We start from the raw sequence: 25383 nt of genomic DNA, 5'->3' as shown, positions 1-25383 counted from the left end.
TTTTTTTTTTTGTCATTATTCAATCGCTTGAGGCAAAAAAATAAAATATTCAATGGGCTCAACATGCCACTTATCAATTTCCTTAGGGGGTCTACTTTCCAAAATGGGGTCATTTGGGGGGGTTTTGTACTGCCCTGCCATTTTAGCACCTCAAGAAATGAGATAGGTAGTCGTAAACTAAAAGCTGCGTAAATTCCAGAAAACGTACCTTAGTTTGTAGATGTGACAACTTTTGCGCAAACCAATAAATATACAGTTATTGACTTTTTTTTTTACCAAAGACACGTGGCTGAATAAATTTTGGCCTAAATGTATGACTAAAATTGAGTTTATTGGATTTTTCTAATAACAAAAAGTAGAAAATATCATTTTTTTTTTAAATTTGCGGTCTTTTTACGTTTTATATCGCAAAAAATAAAAATCGCAGAGTCAGTCAAATACCTTTAAAAGAAAGCTCTATTTGTGGGAAGAAAAGGACGCAAACTTCGTTTGGGTACAACATTGCATGACCGTGCAATTACCAGTTAAAGCAGCGCAGTGCCAAAGTGTAAAAAGACCTCTGGTCATTTACCAGCAAAATGGTCCGGTCTGAAAGTGGTTAAAAACTTGGCAGACTGCCTGTATTTTTTTTCCCCCACACAGAAGTTTCTCCCTTTGATCTAAGGCTGAAGAGTTGGTTACAATGTTTCATTTTAAAAACTTGGCCAACTGCCCCAATGTTTTCTTTTGCTCAGCTGCTCAGCTGAGTGAGCAGATAAGGCTCTCCACTTGTTCTATGAAAGAAATCGGCAAACTCTGCAATAGAGATCATCAGGGAGGTTTAATTGATATCACAATTTTTTAACGATTGTGAAGCTCTACCACTAGTGCCACCTATTAGTGCCCATCAGTGTTTGCAAAAGTTTAGAACAAAATATGAAAAACATTTTGTTTTACCATCAAAATTTTCAGTGGTTAACCACTTCAGTACTGGGCACTTATACCCCCCTCCCTGCCCAGACCAACATTTTCAGCGCTCTCACACATGAAATTTACTCAGTCATACAACACTGTACCCAAACAAAATTTTTATAATTTTTCTCACACAAATAGAGCTTTCTTTTGGTGGTATTTAATCACAACTGTTTTATTTTTTGAGATACAAGCAAAAAAAAAAAAAAAAAAAAAAACTTTTCTTTATTTTCTAGTATAACAGATGTTGCATACAAGTAATTTTGTTCATAAGTTTGGGCTACAAAATTTATACTGCTACATATCTTTGGTAAAAATAACCCAAAAGTATATATTATTTGGTCTGTGTGAAAGTAATGCCCCATACACACGATGAGATTATCGGACGAATGAACGTCCGTTTTTTATTGCATGCTAATCTCAGATCGAATCTGATGAGTTTACTAAAGTCACGAAAATTCCCGCACGACATAAAAAAAATTCGTACGTGATGTCATGTGTTGTAATGCATTTGTATTGCATTTTCGAACGATAGCTGTACTGATTACACGAAAATCGTACGATCTAGCATCGTACGAAAAAAATTTCCGTGCACGTCCGATAGAATAATATCGGATGTACTGTTCGAATCGGCTCTCGAAAGCTCTGTACTAACGATCCGATTATCGTACGATCGCATCGAAAGCGGTATTTTCCGTACGATTTTCGTATCGTGTGTACGGGGCATTAGAGTTTACAAGCTGTGGTGCAAATCATTAAAAATTGATCACACCTGATGTACTGACGGCCTATTTCTTGAGGCCCTGAAATGCCAGGAAAGTACAAATACCCCCCAAATGACCCCTTTTTGGAAAGTAGACAGTCAAAGGTATTTAGTAAGAGGCATGGCGAGTTTTTTGAAGAAGTTGTATTTTTTTCCCCACCATTCTTGGAAATATTAAGATTTCTTTTTTTTTTTTTTAACACGAAAAGTTGTGAATTTATAAGCTTTTTCTAACACATAGCATGTACATAGCAAAAATTACCCAAAATACATTCTGCTACTTCTCCCGAGTATGGCGATACCACATGTGTGAGACTTTTACACAGCCTGGCCACATAGAAAGCATAAATTACACATTTAGTTGCTTGACAACCTATGACAGGTTTCAAGGGCCTGGAGCACCAGGACAATGAAAACACCCACAAAATGACCCCATTTTGAAAAGCAAACACCCCAAAGCAAACACCTTCTATGCATGAAGGTGAAAAGAAAAAAAAAATACCTAGTCTGTGCAGCAGCCCCCCAATATCTTAAAATAAAAATAAAAACTGCACTAAACCTATTAAATCAAATGATAATTAATCAATATGTGTTCTACCAGTGCTCAAAACTAATATATAAACCTTGATAATTGATTATATAAAATTGTGAAAAAACAAAGTCCACCAGTGTTCAAAAAATGAACTGAACCAATAAAGTCCATCAATAAAAAAAATCCATCAGTGCTCAAAAAGTAATCAATGAAGTCCATCCATATATGCAATGACGACTCCAAATGCTATTAGATGATCGTGCTGAATCCACCACCAAATATAGAGGAAATCACTTCTTACCAGATGACCGTGATCTCCCGTTACAGAGGATCAGGGAAAACATGTAGTGTAAAAACACAGCTTAAAGTGGTTGTAAACCCTTACAACCAACTTTGACCTATGGGTAAGCCTATGTTAAGGTTTACCTGTAGGTCCAAGAAACATCTCCTAATCCTACACGGTTTAGGAGATATTTGCCGAAAGATGGGCACCGCTGTCTACGGCGCATGCGCTGTAGACAGCGGCATGTAGGCGCACTGAGCACGCCGCTGTCAACGGCGATATGCCGCGAGTGGCGGCTTCCGTGCGCATGTGCGGGAGTGACGTCATCGCGGCTTTGCCGAATGACAGCGGCGGAGCAGCGAGACCCACTGAGAAGATGAATGCGCCGTACTACAGGGGACAGCGGTGACTTCGCTGGCTCCTGTGTCAGGTAAGTGACACATAATGGACTACTATGCGATGCATAGTAGTCCATTATGCTTTACCTTTGCAGTGAATCAAAGAGGAAGTAAACCCATCAGGGTTTACTTCCTCTTTAATTCCAATATGCAATGAGCACATTCAAAATTCTTCAGACCGCCTCATTACCATTCAGACTGATGTGTAGATACACGTGGCACATATAAAATATAAATTCTCCAATAGTATAAAACCTTTTAAAATTTATTAAAAGAAGCAAAATATCACACTTACAAATAGTTGCATCAGTAAAAGCCAGAAGTGCCAGCCGGCGCACGATCAGACAAACCCAACCTTCTGGGAATACAAACAGTAGCACACGAGGTGACGTCTGAACGTCGCTCCTCCATACGCGTTTTGTAATAGATTATGGGGGCCTAATATGTACCTGAGCCCCATCACGGCCCAACGAAGTGCATGAGAGCCTCAGCACTCTGTGGACTTTCCCTCCTCATTGGCTGAGACAGCTGCAGGAGCCACTGAAGCCGCTACTGTCAATCACGGCCAGTAAGCCAATAAGGAGAGAGAGGAGGGGTAGAGCCATGCCTCAGCTGTGTGTGAACAGACATGCAGAGCTGCGACTTGGGAGCCCCCTTTGCAAGTTGCTTGCTGTGGGGGCACTTGGCAGGAGGGAGGGGCCAGGAGCGCCAGTGGGGGACCTGAGAAGAGGAGGATCGGGACTGCTCAGAGCAGGTATGACTTTTATTATTTTTTCCCCCAAAAAAAAAAAAAAACGAACTTAGCCCTTAATATCACTTTAATGCAACCCCTTACGTATGTCAGGTGGTGTAGAAGCTACATAAGGTTCATCAGAGCCTGAGGATCCTGCAGTAGAAAAAGCACGGGTTCCTCTCACCCTTCTCATAAGGGAACAGAACCCGGGGAGGTAGGTGACGAGCCTGGCTCTGCTGCAGAGTGCCTGCAAAACAACAAGGCATTGTTTTAAAATTTCATAAATATATAATAATAATAATAATAATAATAATAATAATAGGTAGTGTATATTCAATACATCAAATAAACCTAGTGTTAGAAAGTGTGAGTCAAACTGGCAATCTGTTTTTAATAGATGTACATTTGGAATTGATCAGCTTAAAGTGAACCTGTCAAATTGTACAAATCTTGTCCAAGAAGGCTGCATATGGTGCCCATTACCACTGGTGGAACTTTTTCCATAGCAGCCCAAGCATGGAGGGACATGGAGGCAGCAGTGGGAACGAATAGTGTGATTGCATAGTTACATTGGTCCAATGTAACTATGTACAGTATCACAAAACTGAGTACACCCCTCACATTTTTGTCAATATTTTTATATCTTTTCATGTGACAACACTGAAGAAATTACACTTTGCTACAATGTAAAGTAGTGAGTGTACAGCTTTTATAACAGTATAAATTTGCTGTCCCCTCAAGATAACTCAACACACAGCCATTAATGTATAAACCGCAACAAAAGTGAGTACACCCCTAAGTGAAAATGTCCAAATTGGGCCCAATTAGCCATTTTCCCTCCCTGGTGTCATATGGCTCGTTAGTGTTACAAGGTGAGAATGCATCATATCCAGAGGTTGTCTTTGGGAAATAGACATATGAGTGCTGCCAGCATTGCTGCGGAGGTTGAAGGAGTGGCCTGTCAGTGCTCAGACCATACGCCGCACGCTGCATCAAATTGGTTTGCATGGCTGTCATCCTCTTCTAAAGATGATGCACAAAAAAGCCTGCAAACCATTTGCTGAAGACAAACAGACTAAGGACATGGATTACTGGAACTATGTCCTGTGGTGTGATGAGACCAAGATAAACGTATTTGGCTCAGAAGGTGTCAAGCACGTGTGGCGGCAACCAGGTGAGGAGTACAAAGACAACTGTGTCTTGCTTACAGTCAAGCATGGTGGTGGGAGTGTCATGGTCTGGGGCTGCATAAATGCTGCCGGCACTGGGGAGCTACAGTTCATTGAGGGAACCATGAATGCCAACATGTACTGTGACATACTGAAGCCGAGCATGATCCCCTCCCTTCAGAGACTGGGCCGCAGGGCAGTATTCCAACATGATAACAACCCCAAACGCACCTCCAAAACTACCACTGCCTTGCTAAAGAAGCTGCTAAAGAAGCTGAGGGTAAAGGTGATGGACTGGCCAATCATGTCTGCAGACCTAAACTCTATTGAGCATCTGTGGGGCATCCGGAAGTTGGAGGAGCGCAAGGTCTTTAACATCCACCAGCTCTGTGATGTCATCAGTCATCATGGAGGAGGGGAAGAGGACTCCAGTGGCAACCTGTGAATCTCTGGTGAACTCCATACCCAAGAGGGTTAAGGCAGTGCTGGCAAATAATGGTGGCCACACCAAGTATTGACACTTTGGGCACAATTTGGACATTTTCATTTAGGGGTGTACGCACCTTTGTTGCCAGCGGTTTAGACATTAATGGCTGTGTGTCGAGTTATTTTGAGGGGACAGTAAATTTATACTGTTATACAAGCTGTTACACTTACTACTTTACATTGTAGTAAAGTGTCATTTCTTCAGTGTTGTCACGTGAAAAGATATCATAAAATATTTACAAAAATGTGAGGGGTGTACTCACTTTTGTGAGATACGGTGTATACCATACCTGTGGGATTCCCCTGGAAGCTGGAAATCAAGGTAGCAGACGCCGCTACTCCAGTGATCCCCACTTGCTTCCGGTTTGAAATGCACTGGAGGTTTCCGGTTGGAAGTTTACTGTGGGGGTTCACCTCTATGACAGCAAACAACTGTACCACATAGGCTACTTTCACACGGATGCATTTTTCAGGTTCTGAAGGGCTAAAAATAGCACACGTAAAGCGATGGAAAAACACCTCTCCTGCCACCCCAGTGCGAAAGCCTGAGTGCTTTCACACTGGAGCGGTGCGCTTCCAGGACGGGAAAAAAAGTCCTGCAAGCAGCATCTTTAGGGCGTTGTGGGATTGGTGAATACACAGTTTCTAAAATGCCCCCGCTTTTTAAATCAAAGCGATTTGGCAGTGGCACTTTTAACCCTATTTCGGCCGCTAGCGGGGGTTAAAAGCATCCTGCTAGCAGCTGAAAGGCACCTCTAAAACTACAGTAAAGCGCTGCTAAAACTTGCGTCACTTTACCGCTAACACGCTCTCGGTGTGAAAGGGCTCATATGTGAAGCACAATCACGTGATGCTGACCCTCGTTTTTCTATGTAACATTGTAATCAACTATGTTTCAACACTCCCAAATTACAAAGGGAGGGGTTTGTTACTATTATGTGTAAAATAAAAATGTGAAACTTTTATTAAAACATATATCTATATATTTGTTTTGCCTAGAAAATCCCATGCATAGGAAATCTATATAGGAGGAATGGTGACAACCATTTCCTGCTCCTTAAAGTGATTATTTGCTATAAACACCAATCTGGTAACTCATGCACAGTAAGTGACCCTGTCACCATCACAAAGGAAAAGGACAGCAATTGGAGCCGGTCACAGCTTAAAGTGGTTGTATACCCACATTTTTAACTTTTACCTACAGGAAAGCCTATAATAAGGCTTACCTGTAGGAAAAAAAAAAATATCTCCTAAATCTGTACGGTTTAGGAGATATTCCCCTCGGTATGCGCACAAGGGGTTTCTCGCCGTCAAAATCCGGCAGCAGCCGACCGGCCGGACTGAAATCTCCCGCGCGCATGTGCGGGAGTGACGATATCGCGGCTCCGGCCACTCACAGCGCCGGAGCCGCGATACCCGGAAGAAACGCAGAGGGAGCATGTTAGCTCCCTCGGCGTGGATCGGGCCAGATGTCGGGGCCTCGTTCTAAGGTAAGTATTTCATAATGAGCTAGTATGCGGTGCATACTAGCTCATTATGCCTTTTGCTTTGCAGGTTTAAAAAAAAAAAAAAATGTGCGGGTTTACTACCGCTTTAAAGAGCAGCTTTGGGGGGACCAGTTGCAGTGCTGAATGGAGCGAGGAGTAAGGCAAGTATTTTCTCCTTAATCCTCTGTCCGTAGAGTAAATGAGCAAAACAAGTTGATTTTCTTTAATTTTCAGAAAGTTGCTTTAGGGCAGCCCATTCATTTAGGCCCTGTTCACACAGGCTTCAGCTTGTAAGAGTGCAGTGTGTACAGCGTGCATTTGCTAAGCTTTTAAAAAGCATTTGGGAATCTTTTTGCAAGCTAGGATCAGCTTTATTGAGGCCTTGTATCCATGGGCTGAAAATTGGCCAAAATTTTCTGGTTCAGCAGGAACCGGACGCCTTTCGGTCCGTATGTACAGCTGTCTGTTCTACACCCACTTTAATCTCCTGTATGAACAACTTCAACTATTCATAAATCTCCTCTGATTTGTGGTTGGCATGTCTCAGTAGCCATTTATCATTTTTTTTCCTGAGCATTATATAAAAGAACACATTAATGGAAACCTTTTTAGACATGCAGCCTCAAACCATCAATCAGCAGATTGCACAGCTAAAATCTTCAGCAACCAGTGGCCGATAGGGAGGAGCAATGCGTGTCTAAAGGGATGCTGAGGATGTGTTCTATGACAGTGTGCTGTGACGCTTACAGAAACTTGCCAGCCCCTTCCACCAGACGCATATCAAATCTGCATGTTGATCAGATGGAGGGGGAACTAGGAAGGTATTACATGTATACATTGCACTTTGACTTTATAGGTTTTACCAAAGCTTGTCAAAAGCTCTGCAAACGCTTTGCAAAACCTTGCTGGTGGAGCAGACACAGTTTTCAGTTTTTCATGCTGACATTTTGCGTAGGATTCACACCATTATCCAAGTGCCTTATTTTCCTTTGGAGTATATCTGTGCATACAATGTACTCTAGTACAAGCTGAAGCTCATATAAGCAAAGCCTTCAAATGTGCTGCCGACACACAGCAATGGGAAACAATGTACATCATAGCTATAAGTGCTCATGCACACGGACGTTTTAAAAAACTGGCTGCAAAGCTAGCTCCGATGCCTGGAAAAATCGTTGTTAAAAACTTGATTTTTACCGCGTTTTGCATTGGCGTTTTTGCGCGTTTTTTAGCGTTAGCGTTAAGTAGCGTTTTTTAAGAAACACATCTCTTGGCTATAGCACTCAGAAAACAAAGAAAATATGTTGCGCGTTTGTGCGCGTTTTCCCGCGATTCGCGTTTTTACAGCTCTAGCTCCACGCCACGGAACGCACTGGTCCTGGGTTTTTTTTACAGCTTAAAAACGCCTATGCCATTTGCAGCTCAAAAACACCTAGGTGGGCATGAAGCCATAGACTAACATGGACAGCCATTTTTAAGCTGCAAAAAAAGCTCAAAAAAGTGGCTGTAAAAACGTCCGTGTGCATGAGGCCTAAAGGAAATAACATTTATACCGAATTTTCCCCAATATCAACAAATGTGAGCGTCATTATTAAATTAGCAACATCAGACTTAATTAAAATTACTCACAGAGGCCATTTTATTGTGATTTCTCCTGAATAATTTCTTTTACCTTAAAAAATAAAAAGATGGAAAATTAATAATAATTACACCTCGATCCTCCAATAATTAGACATTATGTCCTCATTCACATGCATATTTCATATAGGAAGCAAAACCAAAATGTTAGGCCCTCAAAATCAATTTCTCCTGCCTCAAAGTATAGTATAGTATCTATATCTATATGAACTTCCTAAACTAAGCTAAACTGAATGCACATGAATACGGTGTGCATTATACCAGATACAGTGCCTTGAAAAAGTATTCATACCCCTTGAAATTTTCCACATTTTGTCATGTTACAACCAAAAACGTAAACGGATTTTACTGGGATTTTATGTGATAGACCAACACGAAGTGGAACATAATTGTGAAGTGAAAAAAAAAAAAAATTGAAAACCGTTTATCATTTTTCTTCCACTTCACAATTATGTGACACGGTGTTGGTCTTGTTTTTGGTTGCAACATGACGAAATTTGGAAAAATTTCAAGGGGTATGAATACTTTTTCAAGGCACTGTATAGACAATCAATAAGGCTACTTTCACACTGAAGGCATTTTAGCGCTAAAAATAGCACCTGTAAAGCACCTAAAAAAATCTCTCATACCACCCTAGTGTAAAAGTCCGAGTGCTTTCACACTGGGGCCGTGTGCTTGCGGGACGCTACAAAAAGTCCTGCAAGCAGCATCTTTGGGGCTGTTTGGGAGCGCCGCATACAATGCTCCTAAACCGCCCCTGCCCATTGGAAACTCTGCAACACAGGCGGTTTTAACCCTTTTTCGGCTGCTAGCAGGGGTTAAAAGAACCTGAAAAGCCCTGCTAAAATGAGTGTCATTTTACCGCTAACACTCCGCAGGCCCCAGTGTATAAGTAGCCTAAAAGTATAAAACGTATTCACCAAAACAGGTAACCGTGTACAGCTTGATTTATCAGACAAGGACACTCAAGTCTCATTTAATAGACAGGAAATAAACAATAATCCGAGCTCCAAATGATGGGGGGGGGGGGGGGGGGGTCTAAAATATATTGTAGAGAGATTGTACAATGTGAAGCTGTATATATTATATAGTATTGTGTACAATCTGTACATTCTGCTGGGGTCAGATAAGGATAAGGCCCTATTGGGGGGATTTGAGGCTACAGTAATCACATCCTGTTGTGATCATTGATCCCATAGCTGACCATACACTAGCAGAATTTCATTCGAAATTTTCATTCTCAGAACATTTGTTTGATCTAGTAAGAGGGGTCAAATCTATGCTTGTTTTCGAAGGCACAGCATGGAAATGTTTTCTCAAATGAAGTTACCAACATTGTGTGTCATTATTGTTCGGGAAATCCCATAAATATCAAAATCAAACGATAAAATCAAACCAGTGGGAGATAACACCCCAAATGAACCTCAGATTACAGTGCTATGCCATCCCTGCTGCCCGACTCTTATAAACAAATTAAAAGAAACTTACCGGTAATCAGGCATTTTCTCACAGCGGGTCTCGTTCTGCGATAGCCAGGCACTGGCGCCAAACTGAGGCTCCATCAATGGCTTAATCGGCTTGTGAATTAGACAAGACCGAGCTCATAGAACGTATGGTCGCATGGGAGGAGGATAAGTATGACGGTGTAAACTTATGTGGACAGTTTGGTCTCATTTCAGATACATCTCGACCTTTAACTCCTTTATCTCTGATAACGTCTGAGGTTTCAATTTGGCTCGGGAGCTCCCCATAGTATCTACCCCCCTTCTCCCCTTTCCCTCCTCTATATTTTTTTCCTTTTGTATAATTGACACCATTGTTTTTTTACCAGTTCATTGTAAATTAGCACCAATGTGTGACCTGCCAACACAGATATCCTGGCTCTGGCTAAAACATATATTACTACTGGGGTTCCCCTATAACTGCTGTTTTTTTTCACTATTTTGCAATGGCTTGTATTACCCTACAGGCCTGAACCCTACTCTGAGCATCTGTTTCTTGTAAACACTGTTTACAATTGAGCACATTCGTTTCATTTTTTTACATTGCTTGTAACTTACCATAATATGGTTGTCCGAATCTAGACATAGTATATAGTTACAACCTGTATGTGCATTAAAATCCTGTATTTTCTGTGAACACTTAATAAAAGATTAAACATGTCTCTTCTGTATTAGGATATTTTCACACTGGCTTTTTTTTCCAGGCGTTTTTAGCACTAAAGATAGCGCCTGTAAACCGCCTCCCATGCCACCCCAGTGTAAAAGCCAAGTGCTTTCATACTGGGGCAGTTTTGCTTGCTGGACGTTACAAAAAAGCAGCACATCTTTGGGGTGGATTGGGAGTGCATGGGCAGCGCTTCTGAAGCGCCGCAACAAGGGCGGTTTTAACCCTTTCTTCAGCCGCTAGCAGGGGTGAAAAGCGCCCGCTAGTAGCTGAAAAGTGCCGGTAAAGCAGTAGCCTTAAAGTTACTTACTTGTCTGTCTGCCTCAGTGTAAGAATGTTGGCCATGCCAATGTAATCAGCCAGGGATCAATACCTGGAAGGAGCTGGGCTGAAGAGGTCAGTGTCTAGTGTTGACCTTCGGGGCATCGCAGTGCTGGAGAGTAGGTGAATAATAGGAAGATTCTATTCTTAACCACTTCCAGATCACCCAAAAATTAATAAATATATATTTATTATCATTACTATGACATAAAATACCGGGGTTATGGCAGCGGATAGTTGCCATAACCATGGTATATTTTTAAACAGCGGGCAGTCTGCTTTAACATAAAAGTGGCGTCAGCGGCAGATTGGCCACAAGATCATGTTCATGGATGGGGGTGGGGGTGGAATAGGTGCCCCCTCCCACCACTTCCCGGTCATCTCTGCTACTTACCGGAGCCATTAGTAGCAGAACTATCTGATCCCTGGAATGAATGGGTGGGAATTTAAGTGAGGGCAGGATGGCCCCCACTCGACTCTATACCCTTGTAGGACTGGGCGATGTCAAACATCACTTCTGCCCCCAGCCTTAAAGGGACATAAATTTTTTATTTTTTCCAGTAAAAAAATAAAAACTTTTTTTTATTTCTTTTAAGTGTAAATGTGAGATCTGAGGTCTCTTTGACCCCAGATCTCACATTAAGGAGGCCCTGTCCTATTTATTTCTATTACAAGGGACATTTACATTCCTTGCAATAGGAATAAAAGTGATAATTTTTTATTTTTTATTTTTTTAAGGGACAGTGTAAAAATAAAATAAACAAAATTGAAAGCGATCCGTCCCTCCGAGCTTGTGCGCAGAAGCAAACGCATATGCAAGTCGCGCCCATATATGTAAATGGTGTTCACACCACACATGTGAGGTATTGCCACAATCAGAGTGAGAGCAATAATTCTAGCCCGATACCTTCACTGTAACACAAAACTGATAACCTGTAGAAATGTTTTAAACTCTGCCTATTTTTAAGTACCAACGCTTGTCGCCATTCCACGAGTGGGCGCAGTTTTGAAGCATGACATGTTAGGTATCACTCTACTAGGCATAACATTATATTTTACATTGTAGAAAAAAAATATTTGACTAACTTTACTGTTTTCTTATTTTTTTTATTCAAAAAAGTGTATTTTTTCCAAAAAAATTGCAAGACTGCTGAGCAAATATGGTATGACAAAGTATTGCAACAATCTCCATGTTATTCTCTAGGGTCTATGATACATTATATATATATATATATATATATATATATATATATATATATATATATATATATATATATATATATAGGGGTTTCTATGTAAGAAGTACAGATTTTAACAAGTGTCAGAAATAGGTTTGGTCCAGGAGTGGAATGAAAAAAAACAAAGAAACAAAAAAAAACGTACCTTCTCTTTAACGGTCCTGTCCCTCAGCGGCATCTTCTGATGTATGATGATTTTCTACATTGGCTAGCCCAGGGTGATGTCACTCCTTGCATATGCGCAGGACTCAGGTTATCCCAACATGCAAAGATCAGGGCCAACAATGTAGGCTGAGCTCTGCATGCCACGGAAGACAGTCAGAAGGCAGGTAAGTGCATTCTTTTTACAGTCGGACACTGCACAGCTATTTTACAATAAACAGCTGCCAGCTCGCGGTTAGTTTTGCTGTAAAGTGGACCTAAGCCCATCACTATAACAGTTTCCCAAAACAGTTACATTCCAGGCACGCCAGAAAATAACCATCACAGCTTCTTGTGCCGTCTACCAAACTGTTATGTCATCAAATTGGAGTTATAACTGAGCACATGTACAGCACCACAGCAGATTCAGATCAGACAGATGCTTAGGCACCATTCACACTTGTGCAACTTGCCATCGACTTTGGACACAAAGGTCGCATGACAAGTTGTAGCTGATGTATTTCAATGGAAGCTGTTCAAATCTATGACTTAATGTCACAGCAACTTTAAAAAGGTTTCTGCACTACTTTAACCACTTGAAGACCAGGCCTTTTATGGAACTTTTTGTTTACAAGTTTACATCAGTATTTTTTATTTTTTTACTAGAAAATTACTATAACCCCCAAACATTACATATATTTTTTTTTAACCAGTGTCCCCAGGGAATAAAACTGCGATCGTTGCAATTTTTTATGTTGCACAGTAATCACGCAGCAGTTTTTCAAAGGAAATTTGTTTGGGAAAAAAAAGCGCATGCGCAGCTTAGCAAACATTTACGGCGTGGATCGCCCCCCGATCCGTGCTGCAGTGATGTGACTCCCGTGGCGTCATTGTGGCATGGCATATCAAGTGGCTGAAGGCATGGGATCCAGAGGCCCGCTGGATCGGCCTCAGCACTGCGCTGGGAGGACACCATGTGACAGGCAAGTCTGACATAATGTACTAATATGCTGTGCATATTATTTTATGGCAAAAACCACCTGGCGGGGCTTGACATTTTTATATATATATATATATATATATATATATATATATATATATATATATATATATATATATATATATATATATATATATATATATATATATATATCAGATTTTACTTCTAACAACAAACTTTGTTGCAGATTCCTAACTTTTGTTATTCTGTAGAAATCCCTGTGTTTCTCAGTGTCCATGTGCATAGTGAGTCCAATGGGAGTGATTTCATAATTATCAATCAGCTGCTGCACCTGCAGGGCTCTAATGAGGAAACCTGCTGGGCCTGCATCCCTTTAGACGTGATTTCCTATTGAGAGCAGCTCACCAAAAATTGCATTTTTGTTGCAGGGAATTGCTGATATCTGACTTGTATCCTAGTGTAGAATTCTGGGAAAATCAGTGAGCCAATCACACAGGCAGGAAATGATGTTTCTGGGGGGAGGGGGGCTCTGTGTACAGAACACCTCCAGGTTGCCACATTGCATTTTTTTTTTAATTACAGCGGCTGCCGATTGAAAAGGAAAGGGCATTTGTATTAAACATTCATTTACAATATAACTTGGGTAACAATTGTATACACTAGGGCTGCAACTAACGATTATTTTCATAATCGATAAGTTGGCCGATTATTGTTTTGATTAATCAGTTAATAACCTTAAAAAAAAAAAAAAAAAAGTAGGTCAAATTGACGTTCATTTTCAACCACAATGACGGGAAAATTTGGAAATGATAGAAAACTTCTTAGTCAAAGGAATGTTCAGACAGTGTATGTGGCTTTCATTCAGAAATTACATTCTATTTAAAAAACAGAATGTAACAAACAAGTGAAAATTTCAAACAAAATTCTTTCATTCAGCGAATATACAAAGATTTTTCGTCTGAATATTCTCATCTGAAAACGGATCTGTGTGGCCGGCATAAGGCTCGGTACACACCTATGCAGTTTGCTTTTGATCTGTTTCTGCCGTGCTTTTTGCTGTGTTTTTTAATTTTTGCGCACGTGATTTTACTGCAATTTGCATTTTTTTTGGGCAGATTAAAAAACACAAATTGCTGCAAAAACGCATTACATGCTTTTCTGCAGCTTCTCCATTGAAGTATATTGAACCAATAAAGAACCATTTTGCGTTAAAAGTCCCTGACCCTTTCAGATGTGAACGTGTCCCATAGGAAACCATGTAAATGAACTGTAGTGCGTTTCTGCAAAAAGCACCAACAAACACATAGATGTGAACCAGGTCTAAGGCTGGATTCACACCGATGCATTTTTAGTGCTTTTTGCATTTTGCAGATTTGCACTACAGAATGTGTTCCATAGGAAACCATGGTAAATGGACTGTAGTGCAAATCTGCAAAATGCAAAAAGCACTAAAACTGTATAGGTGTGAATCCAGCCTAAGACCTTTAGTAACATAATGGGGTTAAAAAAAAAAAAAAAAAAAAAAATCTAAAATTAGCCCTTTATAGTAGAAAAAAGCAGATAATCACTATTGTAAGGGGTTCATTTTTTACTGTAGAACATTGAAAGTAATATTTACAGTAGCGATTTGCTCTTTTTGTACTATAAAGGGCTCAATTATTTTTTTTTTTAAACCCCATTATGTTACTGGCCGATTAATCGATTATGAAATTAGTAATCGATTAGTTGTTTCAGCCCTAGTATACACTATATTATTTTTCCTTTATTTGCGACCCCCCCCCCCAACAAAAGTGGAGTTGAGTAAGTCTACAGGGGAGATGAAGAGACAGAGGAATTGATTTACTAAAGGCAAACAGACTGTTCACTTTGCAAGGGAATTATCCCCAGAGCTTAGTGAATGAGACTTTCATCATCCAATCATATGCATGCAAATGCAGTTTTTAATCGTGGAGGGTCGTTTATAGAGGCGGGGCTCGGAATAGGGCGAGTATTACTCCTAATCCCCCTACACTGAGACCGAATGAGCATTAACCCTTTCAGTGCTGGGGGAAGGGGACCATTTCTATCATCCCGAGTTCATATTTATGTCGTTCTCAGTACAAGTGACCTCGTCATTACAGGCTCTACTCCTAGACCAGCTTGTAGTGCCCAGCAGGTGAATGGAGAGCTATGAAAACATTTCCCTTCTTAAAGGGACAGTCCACATGTGGGGTCCCCGGGTGTGACCTTCCCCAGGCCCGCACAGCCCACGTGCACCTAATAACAGACAACGGAGTAACACCACCCCCCCCCCCATCTATAGATACACACATACCTCTCCTCCCGCCTCTCTCCGGACCCCAAACACTACCGTCCTCTTCCGTGCCCGGCGCCGCCTACCGCAATGGCCTCCTGCCATTGGCCAGACACCGCCCCGCCTTCTCCCTCATACCATTACTCCGCTGATTGGCCGGCAATGCGGAAGTTTCAGCGGCGCAGGGTGCGATTGGCCGGATGGGGTTGACGGACAAGACCCGTGAGCCAATAGAGGAGGGCGAACGCGCTGACCGGACGCTGTTATCGGGCGATGTGACAGCCGTGCTCAGCGCCGATGGCTGCTGGAGTGTGAACTCGCTGATTGGTCAGGAAGATGGAGGCGGGAGGTCCCTGCTACAGTGTTGTCATAGCAGCCGTGTCTTGATAACTTGGGTGGATCTCTGAGAAGGGAGGAGCGCTGACATCACATCCTGAACCAATCAATGTCACACTGCCAGTCACATCAATTCAAATAAGCTTTATTGGCAGGAGCAAATACAGTTTCATTTTCACATTGTTAATGGTTGTTTGTAAGGGAAAGAAGAGGTGGGGAGTTAGCTGTAGAGCGGGTTTTATTTAATGGGTAATATAAAGTGGGATGGGGGCTCCATGTTTTTAACCGCTTCCAAAACAATGCGAATTCCGGTGTTCTGTCAGAAAGCCGCTGTCGCGTCACGTTCGGCTACCTATCACATTTTGCTGCCCCCTGGAGTTCGCATGCGCGATGCTGCCATATGCTTTCCAGCACTGTTGTAATACGACTTTGCCACAGGCGCCCTCGCAGGCTCGCCTCACTCAGCGTGATTATAATCTAACTCTATGTGGGGCTTGAACCTGGACTCGGTGTGGCCACAAAATGCAGATCGCCACAGTGTTGGAACGCATATGGGGGCGTCGTACTTGTGCAGTCCAGCGGGTAGCCAAATGTGATGGGTAGCTGGATGTGACATGACACCACTACCCATCAGAAAATGCAACCTTAGTGATGTTGCGTTGCGGCCATCTTGGTACACCCCACACTCGTCCGCAGTAAACCTACAGTCTGAAGTCTTGCACTTATTGTTACCAGTAAACTGACCTTATATAGTGAAATACAGTATTTAGAAATCCGTCAAACTGGCTTGAGGTTGAATCATAAAAGCAGCGGTGTTCTGTCAAATTAGCAAACCTGTGAGATCAGCAGGCTTGCCGATGCTTTTAACCGCTCCAGTCCAGGAAGATTTTACCCCCTTCCTGACCAGAGCACTTTTTGCGATACGGCACTGCGTCGCTTTAACTGACACTTGCGCGGTCGTGCGACGTTGCACCCAAACAAAATTGACGTCCTTTTTTTTCCCACAAATAGAGCTTTCTTTTGGTGGTATTTTATCGCCTCTGTGATTTTTTATTTTTTACACTATAGACAAAAAAAAGAGCGTCAATTTTGAAAAAAAAACATTATTTTTTACTTTTTGCTATAATAAATAGCCCCATAAAATATATAAAACATTTTTTTTCCCTCAGTTTAGGCCGATATGTATACTTCTATGTATTTTTGGTAAGAAAAAAAAATCGCAATAAGCGTATATTGATTGGTTTACGCAAAAGTTATAGCATCTACAAAATAGGGAATAATTTTATGGCATTTTTATTATTATTATTTTTTTTCCTAGTCATTTTTTATCGGGACTGCGACACTATGGAGGACACATCAGACAATTTTGACCCATTTTTGGGACCACTGGCATTAATACAGCGATCAGTGCTATAAAAATGCATTGATTATTGTAAAAATGTCATTGGCAGTAAAGGGGTTAACACTAGGGGGCGATCAAGGGTTTAATGTGTTCCCTAGTGTGTGTTCTAACTGCAGGGGTTAGGGGACTGTGTAGGGGAGATGACAGATCGCTGTCCATGCTCTGTATGAACAGACGATTTGTCTGTTCTCCCCTCAGAGAACCGTGATCTGTGTATTTACACACACAGATCCCGGTTCTCTGTGTGTCAGCAGTGATAGTGGGTGCCCGGCGGTGATCGTGGCAGCTGGGCACTCGCATCGGCATGGGGGGCGCACACGCGCCCCTAGTGGTCACAGGGGGAAGCGATATTACATAACGTCATTTTGCCCAGCCGAGCCATTCTGCTGCAGTGCAAAATCCAGCGGCTGGTCAGCAAGGGGTTAAAATTCAACATCAAAAAGTGTTACGGACTTCCAAATACTGTATTTGACTATATAAGCTCAGTTTAGTGGTAAATGCTAGACTTCAGTGGGTGTAAAAAGATGTCCGCTTGCCGCCTTCTGACTGTAGGCTTACTGTAGATGAGTGCGGGTGTACCAAGATTCACTTCCGTGGATTCGTTCCACGGCTTGCTGACAGGACACCGGCATTTCTCTCCTACATGTAAAAAACATCTTTTTTTTTTGCTGTATAATTACTCAGAACCCCCAAACATATTATATATATATCTATATCTATAGAGAGAGAGAGAGAGAGAGAGAGAGAGAGAGAGAGATCTATAGCAGAGACCCTAGAGAATAGAATGGTGGGTGTTGCAATGTTTTATGTCACATTGTATTTGTGCAGCAGTTTCAAATGCAATTGTTTTGAAAAAAACAAAACAAAACACTTTTATAAATAAAAAAAAACACTAATGTTAGCCCAATTTTTTTGTATAATGTGAAAAAAGATGATGTTTTACGCCAAGTAAATAGATACCCAACATGTCACGCTTTAAAATTGCATCTGCTTGTGGAACTGCGTCAAGCTACAGTGCTTAAAATTCTCCATAGGAGACACTTCAACTGGAAGATTGGCCCCCTTAAAGACCAGGCCATTTTGTGCGATACGGCACTGCGCCGCTTTAACAATTGAGGTTTAACAAAATCGGTCGTGTGACGTTGCACCCAAACAAAATTGACGTTTTTTTCCCCACAAATAGAGCTTTCTTTTGGTGGTATTTGATCACTTTTTTGTGCTATAAACAAAAAAGACTGACAATTTTGAAAAACACACAATATTTTTTGCTATAATAAACATCTTCATCAGTTTAGGCCAATATGTATTCTTCTACATATTTTTGGTAAAAATAAACACTATAAGTGTATATTGATTTGTTTGTGCAAAAGTTATAGCATCTACAAAATAGGGGATATACTGTATTCATGGCATTTTTATTATTATTTTTTTTTTTACTAGTAATGGTGGTGATCTGTGATTTTTTGCAGGACTGCGACATTGCGGCGGACAGATCGGACACTAAAAATTTAAAATAGCCACTGATTACTGTATATACAAGTAACAGGCGCAGAGAACTAGAAGCATGTGTTTAAAGTGCTGTATAGGCATAAATGATATATGCATAGTAGGGATTATATCCCAAAAAGTCCCTAGTCTTGTTAATAGTGAAAGAGTCCACAGACCATATAGGGTAATGGTGAAGACGGGAGGTATTCCACTCTCAGGCCTGCTATCAAGGGGGAACAGAAACCATGTTCCAACTATACTGAGAAAACACAAGGAAATAGGTGCATCGGGGTATAGATTTTGGACAAGGTTTTAGGGCCAGTTCACACCATAGAAACACAGTTTTTGATGCAGAAAAAAAAACGCACTGGACTGCATGGGGTGTTAACTGGCCCTAAGAAAAAAGAGGGGGGGAGCACTAGACTGCATCAAAAGCGCACAAAAAATGCACTGGAACGCATCAAAAATGTGCATGCAGAAAAGCACCTGGAACGCATCTTTTTGTGGAGTTTATCTGTACTGAAGGCGGTACAAATGATGACTGATTACATTTGTACATATAGCAGAGACTGGGAAAGGGTGGGATGTGATGTAGTGAAATAAGATGAAATAGAATTAAATTAAATTAAATAAATGGGATTAATTGATAATGTGAGATGAAATGAATGGGATGAGGAAGGGGTGATAAGGTTTTAAAAAAATGTTTATAGGAATGCGACATAGCATGTGTGAGAGTGGCAACACGTGCCAGATGCGCCCTATAGTATAATATAAGTGGTGTTTTTTTAGGGGGGTATAATACATACGTGATTGCCTATCTATATTTCCCAGTAATTTCTAATGCCATTTTTTATTGTTTAAATCACGGATCTAGCCATGGATTTTAATGGATTTTAAACTAGAATTACAAAGGATTTCAGAGGATGGGCGAGGCTCGGGAGAAGTCCTGGAGGCGGATTTGGAGGAGGTGATGAGGGAGCTAGAGAGGTCTTGGGAGGAACCAAGTGGGCGATTTGGTTGGTATTTTGAGACTAGGCTAGTAATGTAGCTGGGGGCAGAGTTGTGGATGGCTTTGTAACTTATTGTTACTTAATGTGATTGTAGCCGTATTAGTGCAATTGTGATAGAGAAAATTGAGTACTGTCCGTGAAACTTTTATTGTTAGTATTTTGAATTTAATTCGTTGGGCGAGTGGCAGCCAATGGAGGGATTGGCAGAGAGGGGTAGCAGACACTGTACAGTTTGCAAGGTGGATAAGTCTGGCGGCAGCATTCATGATGGACTGAGGGGGGTTCTCCTGTCGGCACTCTAGGCTCCTCTTCTTCCCCCATAGCAAGCCGTTTGCTATGGGGCCTCTTGTGTGGGCCCGATCCCTAGCCGGGCTGCGTGTTTCAATTGACATACACAGAACGGCTCGGTTCCGCCACCCCACTCCCTCCTCATTACATTTGACTCTCAGCAGCTGGAGCCAATGGCTCCCACTACTCTCAGCCAAGCCCATGGATGCAGGAAGAGAGAGCAGATTGGGGCTGCTGCGGCGGATAGCACTGGATTGAGAGTTTTAATCAGGTAAGTGTTTAAGGGGGTGGTAAGGCACTAACAGTGAATGATTTTTTGCTTTTAATGCAAAAAATGCATTAAGGTAGGAAACTTGCCTTTAGAACCACTTTAAGTAGTCCATTCTCTTCTTATCCTGTTTAACAATCTGTAGAAATGATTTATTCTTGTATAATGTCACAACTCAGTACAGGGATATTGTAGAATGTGTAGATTACTATGTAGAAGGCAGGCTTGCATGTGATCTGGCCCTGGGAGTGAATCCATTAGGATGTGCTTGTCTTTGGTTGTACTCAGAATTTTCCTTGTTGCAGCAAACTAGACAATGCAAACCTTGCTGAGGGAACCATATAAGCTTTTAGTGATTTACAGTAAAATTAATGAATGAATAACAGAAGACAAGGAAGAAGAATGAGGACATCAGACATTGGGCTTGCATGGGGGAACATATGCTGGAGGAAGGGGTACATTAGTCGGTGGCAGCCAGGCAGATTCTTATTTTTAGTATTTTTTTAGTATTTTTCAAACTTTACTGAGAACGGACTGCTGTGGTTATCTTGGGTACATTTGGGTTTAGTGTGGTTTTAGGCCTGATTCACACCTAGGCATTTTTAGTGCTTTTTGCATTTTGCAGATTTGCACTACAGAACGTGTTCCATAGGAAACCATGGTAAATGGACTGTAGTGCAAATCTGCAAAATGCAAAAAGCGCTAAAAATGCCTAGGTGTGAATCCAGCCTTAGGAAAGGGTTTCTATTGATATATTTGCCAATTATTATTAATAAATTGATTTATTGATTTATTGTGCATTAGAGAAAACTGCATTCCTTCAGCCGATCCACTGAGAATGGGCCCCAGTATAGAAATCTTCTCTCTATTTTTCCTTGATCGCACATCTTCATCACAGCCAAAGTGGAGGATCAGACTTCATATTGGCTTATCCTTCATTTTCACAGATGCCGGTGATGGTCCTTTTAACCACTTGCTGACCAGCCGCTGTCATTATACTGCGGCTGGTCGGCACGATCCCACGAATCGTCGTAGCTTTACATCAGTCCCTTTAAGCGGGATAGCAGGCGCGCACGTGCACGCCCGCTGCACAGCGGTGAGTGCCGATGCTCATGACCGGTGGTCGTGATGACCGCCGGCCACGAGCGATCTCGGGCACGAGAGGCAGAACAGGGACGTGTGTGTGTGTAAACACACACATCCCAGTCCTGTGAGGAGAGGAGAGAGAGATTGTGAGATCCTACGTGCTGGGAACCACGATCTCTCATCTCCTATAGTCAGTCCCCTCCCCCACAGTTAAAACACACTCCTAGGGAAAACAGTTAACCCCTCGATCACCCCCTAGTGTTAAACCCATTCCCTGCCAGTGACATTTATGCCCCATACACATGGTCGGAAATTCCAACAGAAAAAGTCAGATCGGATTATGTTGTCGGAAAATCCGATCGTTTGTGGGCTCTGTCGGACTTTTTCTGTCGGAATTTCCGACGGAAAAAGTTTGAGAGCTGGATTAAAAATTTCCCGACAACAAAATCCAATCTGACTTTTTTTGATGGTGTATAGAGAATTCCGAAGCAACAAAGTGCCACACATGCTCAGAAAAAAATTGGAGATGAAAGCTATTGGCTACTGGCCTCTACGTAGTCCCGTTGTACGTTACGAATGTCACCTCGTGCAATCGTGTGTGTGCAAGACTAGTTTCGGCCAAAATCCGTTGGAAAAAATCCAACGGATTTTGTGGTCGGAATGTCCGACCGTGTGTATGGGGCATTATACAGTAATGAGAGCATTTTTATAGCACTGATCTCTGTATAATTGTCAATTGACCCAAAAATGTATTAAAAAGTGTCCGATGTGTCCGCCATAATGTCACAGTCTCAATAAAAACCTCAGATTGCTGCCATTACTAGTAAAAAAAAAAAAAATGATAATAAAAATACCATAAATCTATCCCCTATTTTGTAGACGCTATAACCTTTGCACAAACCAATCAATATACGCTTTTTGCGTTTTTTTTTTTTTTTTAAATAGGGCTATTTATTACAACTGTGGATATAGGAAGTAAGTGCACCTATAAAATCCTTTAAATAATAAAATACAATGTTATTAGTGAAAGTAAGGAAGATATTACCAAATAATTTGATGAAGAAGTGCTGCGTTATGTACGCCAGATAGTCGGTAATGAATCTTACGAGACTACGACTCCCAATGAGCTTTGCAACCGTCTATTGACCACTTGTTACATGGCGGCTGAGAACTGATGCCGCGTACACACAATCTGAATTTTAGTAGGTAAAAGCTCTGATGGTTTTCCTGATGGAATTCCGACGGGATTTCGCTCAAGCTGTCTTGCATGCACACGGTCACACCAAATTCTGACCGTCAAGAATGTGGTGATGTACAACATGACGGGACTAGAAAACGGAAGTTCAATAGCCAGTAGCATATAGTTTCCATCTCGTAAGTTGAATCTGAGCATGCGCAAGTTTTTGTGCGTCGGAATTGCATACACACAATCAGAATTTCCGATAGAAGGTTTTTCCGTCGGAAAAATTGAGAACATGCGTTCAAATTTTTGCTGGCTGTAATTCGGCCAGCTAAATTCTGATGGAGCATACACACGGTCGCATTTTCCGATGAAAAGTTCTCATCGGTCTTTTGCTGGCTGAAATTCCAATCGTGTGTACGCGGCATGAGACCCCAGAAAGGAGCCAGCATGCTGTCACAGCAAATAATCAGGTACCTGAGAAGGGCAGAGGACACAGTGGTGGCCATACACGTAGACATTTGTTATCCATATACAGTATAGTAGGTGTAAATCGCAAAAACAATTGCTTAATCAATTAAAATAGAGTGATGTAACACGTGCGGCATTGTGTCATGCTTTGCTATTGACAAAATTTTTGATTGCTCAGTCAAAAACATTACAATTAAAAACTATTCTTCAATTGTTCTTTATTATGAACAGTATCCTGGCACACACACAGATATTTTTTCTCAAGTAATCAGAAGGGAATTACAAAAAATCTGGTGATTGATGTAGCTAATGGAGTAAAATTTTGATAAAAAGCTCTCAATCTATTAAATGGAGGATCTCTGTTTGATGGATATATCAGTAGACTGTAGATGATATAAATATACACTATATCACCAAAGGTATTGAGACACCTGCCTTTACACGCACATGATCTTTAATGGCATCCCAGTCTAAAGCCACGTACACATGATTGGAGTTTACGATGGTAAATGTTTGATGTCAGGCTGTTGGCGGTAAATCTGACCATATGCATGCTCCATCGGATAATTGTTGTCGGATTTTCTGCGGACAAATGTATGTTGTCGGATTTTCCGGAAGCAAGGACGAGCCAGAAGCCGTCAGCCTTGTAAACTAGCGTTTGTAATGGAGAATTAACATTTGTGACGTGACAAATTATGGAATTTTGAAAATACAACGCACATTTTCTTCTTCTTTAATGGCATAATAATGGTGCCACTTCCTCTATGCCCTCTCTATACTGACCATGATAACCAGGGCTGCTCAGCCCTGACCACTGTGATCAAAGTGCATTGCTCCCTTATACGCTGCCCTGCTCTGATCTCCTCTCTCCCCCTTACCCCCTCCTTCCTGCCTGTCAGTTGTGTGTCTGTCTCCACCCTGCCACCTCGCCGCTACTATTATTAAACATAAAAACACTACATTGGTCACTGCCAGCCCCTTTATTAGAGACTGGCATACCACACTAGTCCTTCGCAAAAACAAGCGTTCTAAAGACCTCTTTAGAGCTGTCTTCAGGCCGGTCACATGACTTGCGGCTGCTTTACAGCTACGAGACAGGACTTCTGCGGGAGGTCACGTGAGCTCCCCAGCTGAGGTCAGAGGCAGATCATGTCCCCTCCCACAGAAGAAATGTCTCGGAGCTGTAAAACGGCCACAAGTCATGTGACTGGCCTAAAAGAAAGCTCTATGAAGGTATTTAGAACGCTTGTTTTTTACAAAGGACTTGCATAGTGTGGTATGCCACCCTCTAATAGAGGGGCTGGCAGTGAATATAATATTTGAGTTAGCAAACACTTTAAAAGTCAGCAGCTACAAATACTGTAGCTCCCTTAAAAAAACAAAATGTGTAGTTTGTTATTCTGTATGTGAATGTATGAAGCCATATTTGATCATGTGTGCTTTGTCTACAATGTCACCCACCAATTCTGGCTGAAAGCCTCATTTGTGGCAGGCGACAGACCATCTAAACAAGTTCAAAACAGTCAGAAGTAGCCAGCAAAATAAACTGTAAAAGAAGTATTAAAAATAACAGTGCTAATGTAAATGAACACTAGATGGCATTAAAATACTATTTATTTTTTTTCCCCGTCAAACTCATCTAATTACAATGAAATGTAAATGTGTATCAAAATGTTTCAAGCAGGATGGAATTTAAAATACTGTACATATGAAAAAAAAATATTTATTGTATGCAAAGTTTATCTTTTGATTTTGCTGTGAGCTGCTCTGGGCAGTACTTTGCATTACTGGTAGCTACAGTAGAGTCGGTGTTCACAGTAGTCATTAGAGTAAGTGTAATGCCCTCTACACACGGTCGGACATTCCGACAACAAAATCCGTCAGATTTTGGCCCAAACTTGTCTTGCATAGACACGGTCGCACAAAGTTGTCGGAAAATCCGATAGTTCAGAACGAGGTGACGTAGAACACGTACGACAGGACTATAAAGAGGCCAGTAGCCAATAGCTTTCGTCTCCTAATTTATTCTGAGCATGCGTGGCACTTTGTGCGTCAGAATTGTCTACACATGATAGGATTTTGTTGTCTGAAAATTTTAGATCCTGCTCTCAAACTTTGTGTGTTGGAAATTCTGATGGAAAAAGTCCGATGGAGCCCACACACTATCGGATTTTCCGACAACAAGATCTGATCGCACATTTTCCATCGGAAAGTCCGACCGTGTGTACGGGGCATAAGTGTACCTAACACCAAGAACAAAAAATGTAAAATATTGCAGCCTTAAGTTGTGATGACTG

At 41.4% G+C, this 25383-nt stretch overlaps 1 protein-coding gene across 1 annotated transcript in view; it reads right to left on the bottom strand.

Moving 5' to 3' along the window:
• MMADHC (metabolism of cobalamin associated D) overlaps positions 1-15702 on the bottom strand; it is a 48959-nt gene extending 33257 nt beyond the window's left edge. Inside the window, exons 1-3 of the mRNA XM_077447727.1 lie at positions 15579-15702; positions 8429-8471; positions 3763-3907 (exon numbers count right to left, since the gene is read on the bottom strand). Of these exons, the coding sequence (XP_077303853.1) occupies positions 3763-3907; positions 8429-8437 (154 nt within the window). The 5' untranslated portion in view covers positions 8438-8471; positions 15579-15702. The remainder of the gene's footprint in view (positions 1-3762; positions 3908-8428; positions 8472-15578) is intronic.
• Between the last annotated feature and the right edge of the window lie 9681 nt (positions 15703-25383).

Source organism: Lithobates pipiens, unplaced genomic scaffold, assembly GCF_037356315.1.
Source record: "Lithobates pipiens isolate NorthernLeopardFrog02 unplaced genomic scaffold, aLitPip1_a1.2 Scaffold_22, whole genome shotgun sequence".
NCBI lineage: Eukaryota > Metazoa > Chordata > Amphibia > Anura > Ranidae > Lithobates > Lithobates pipiens.
The sequence above is the reverse complement of the archived record's forward strand: the minus strand, read 5'-3'. Positions and strand labels throughout refer to the sequence as shown.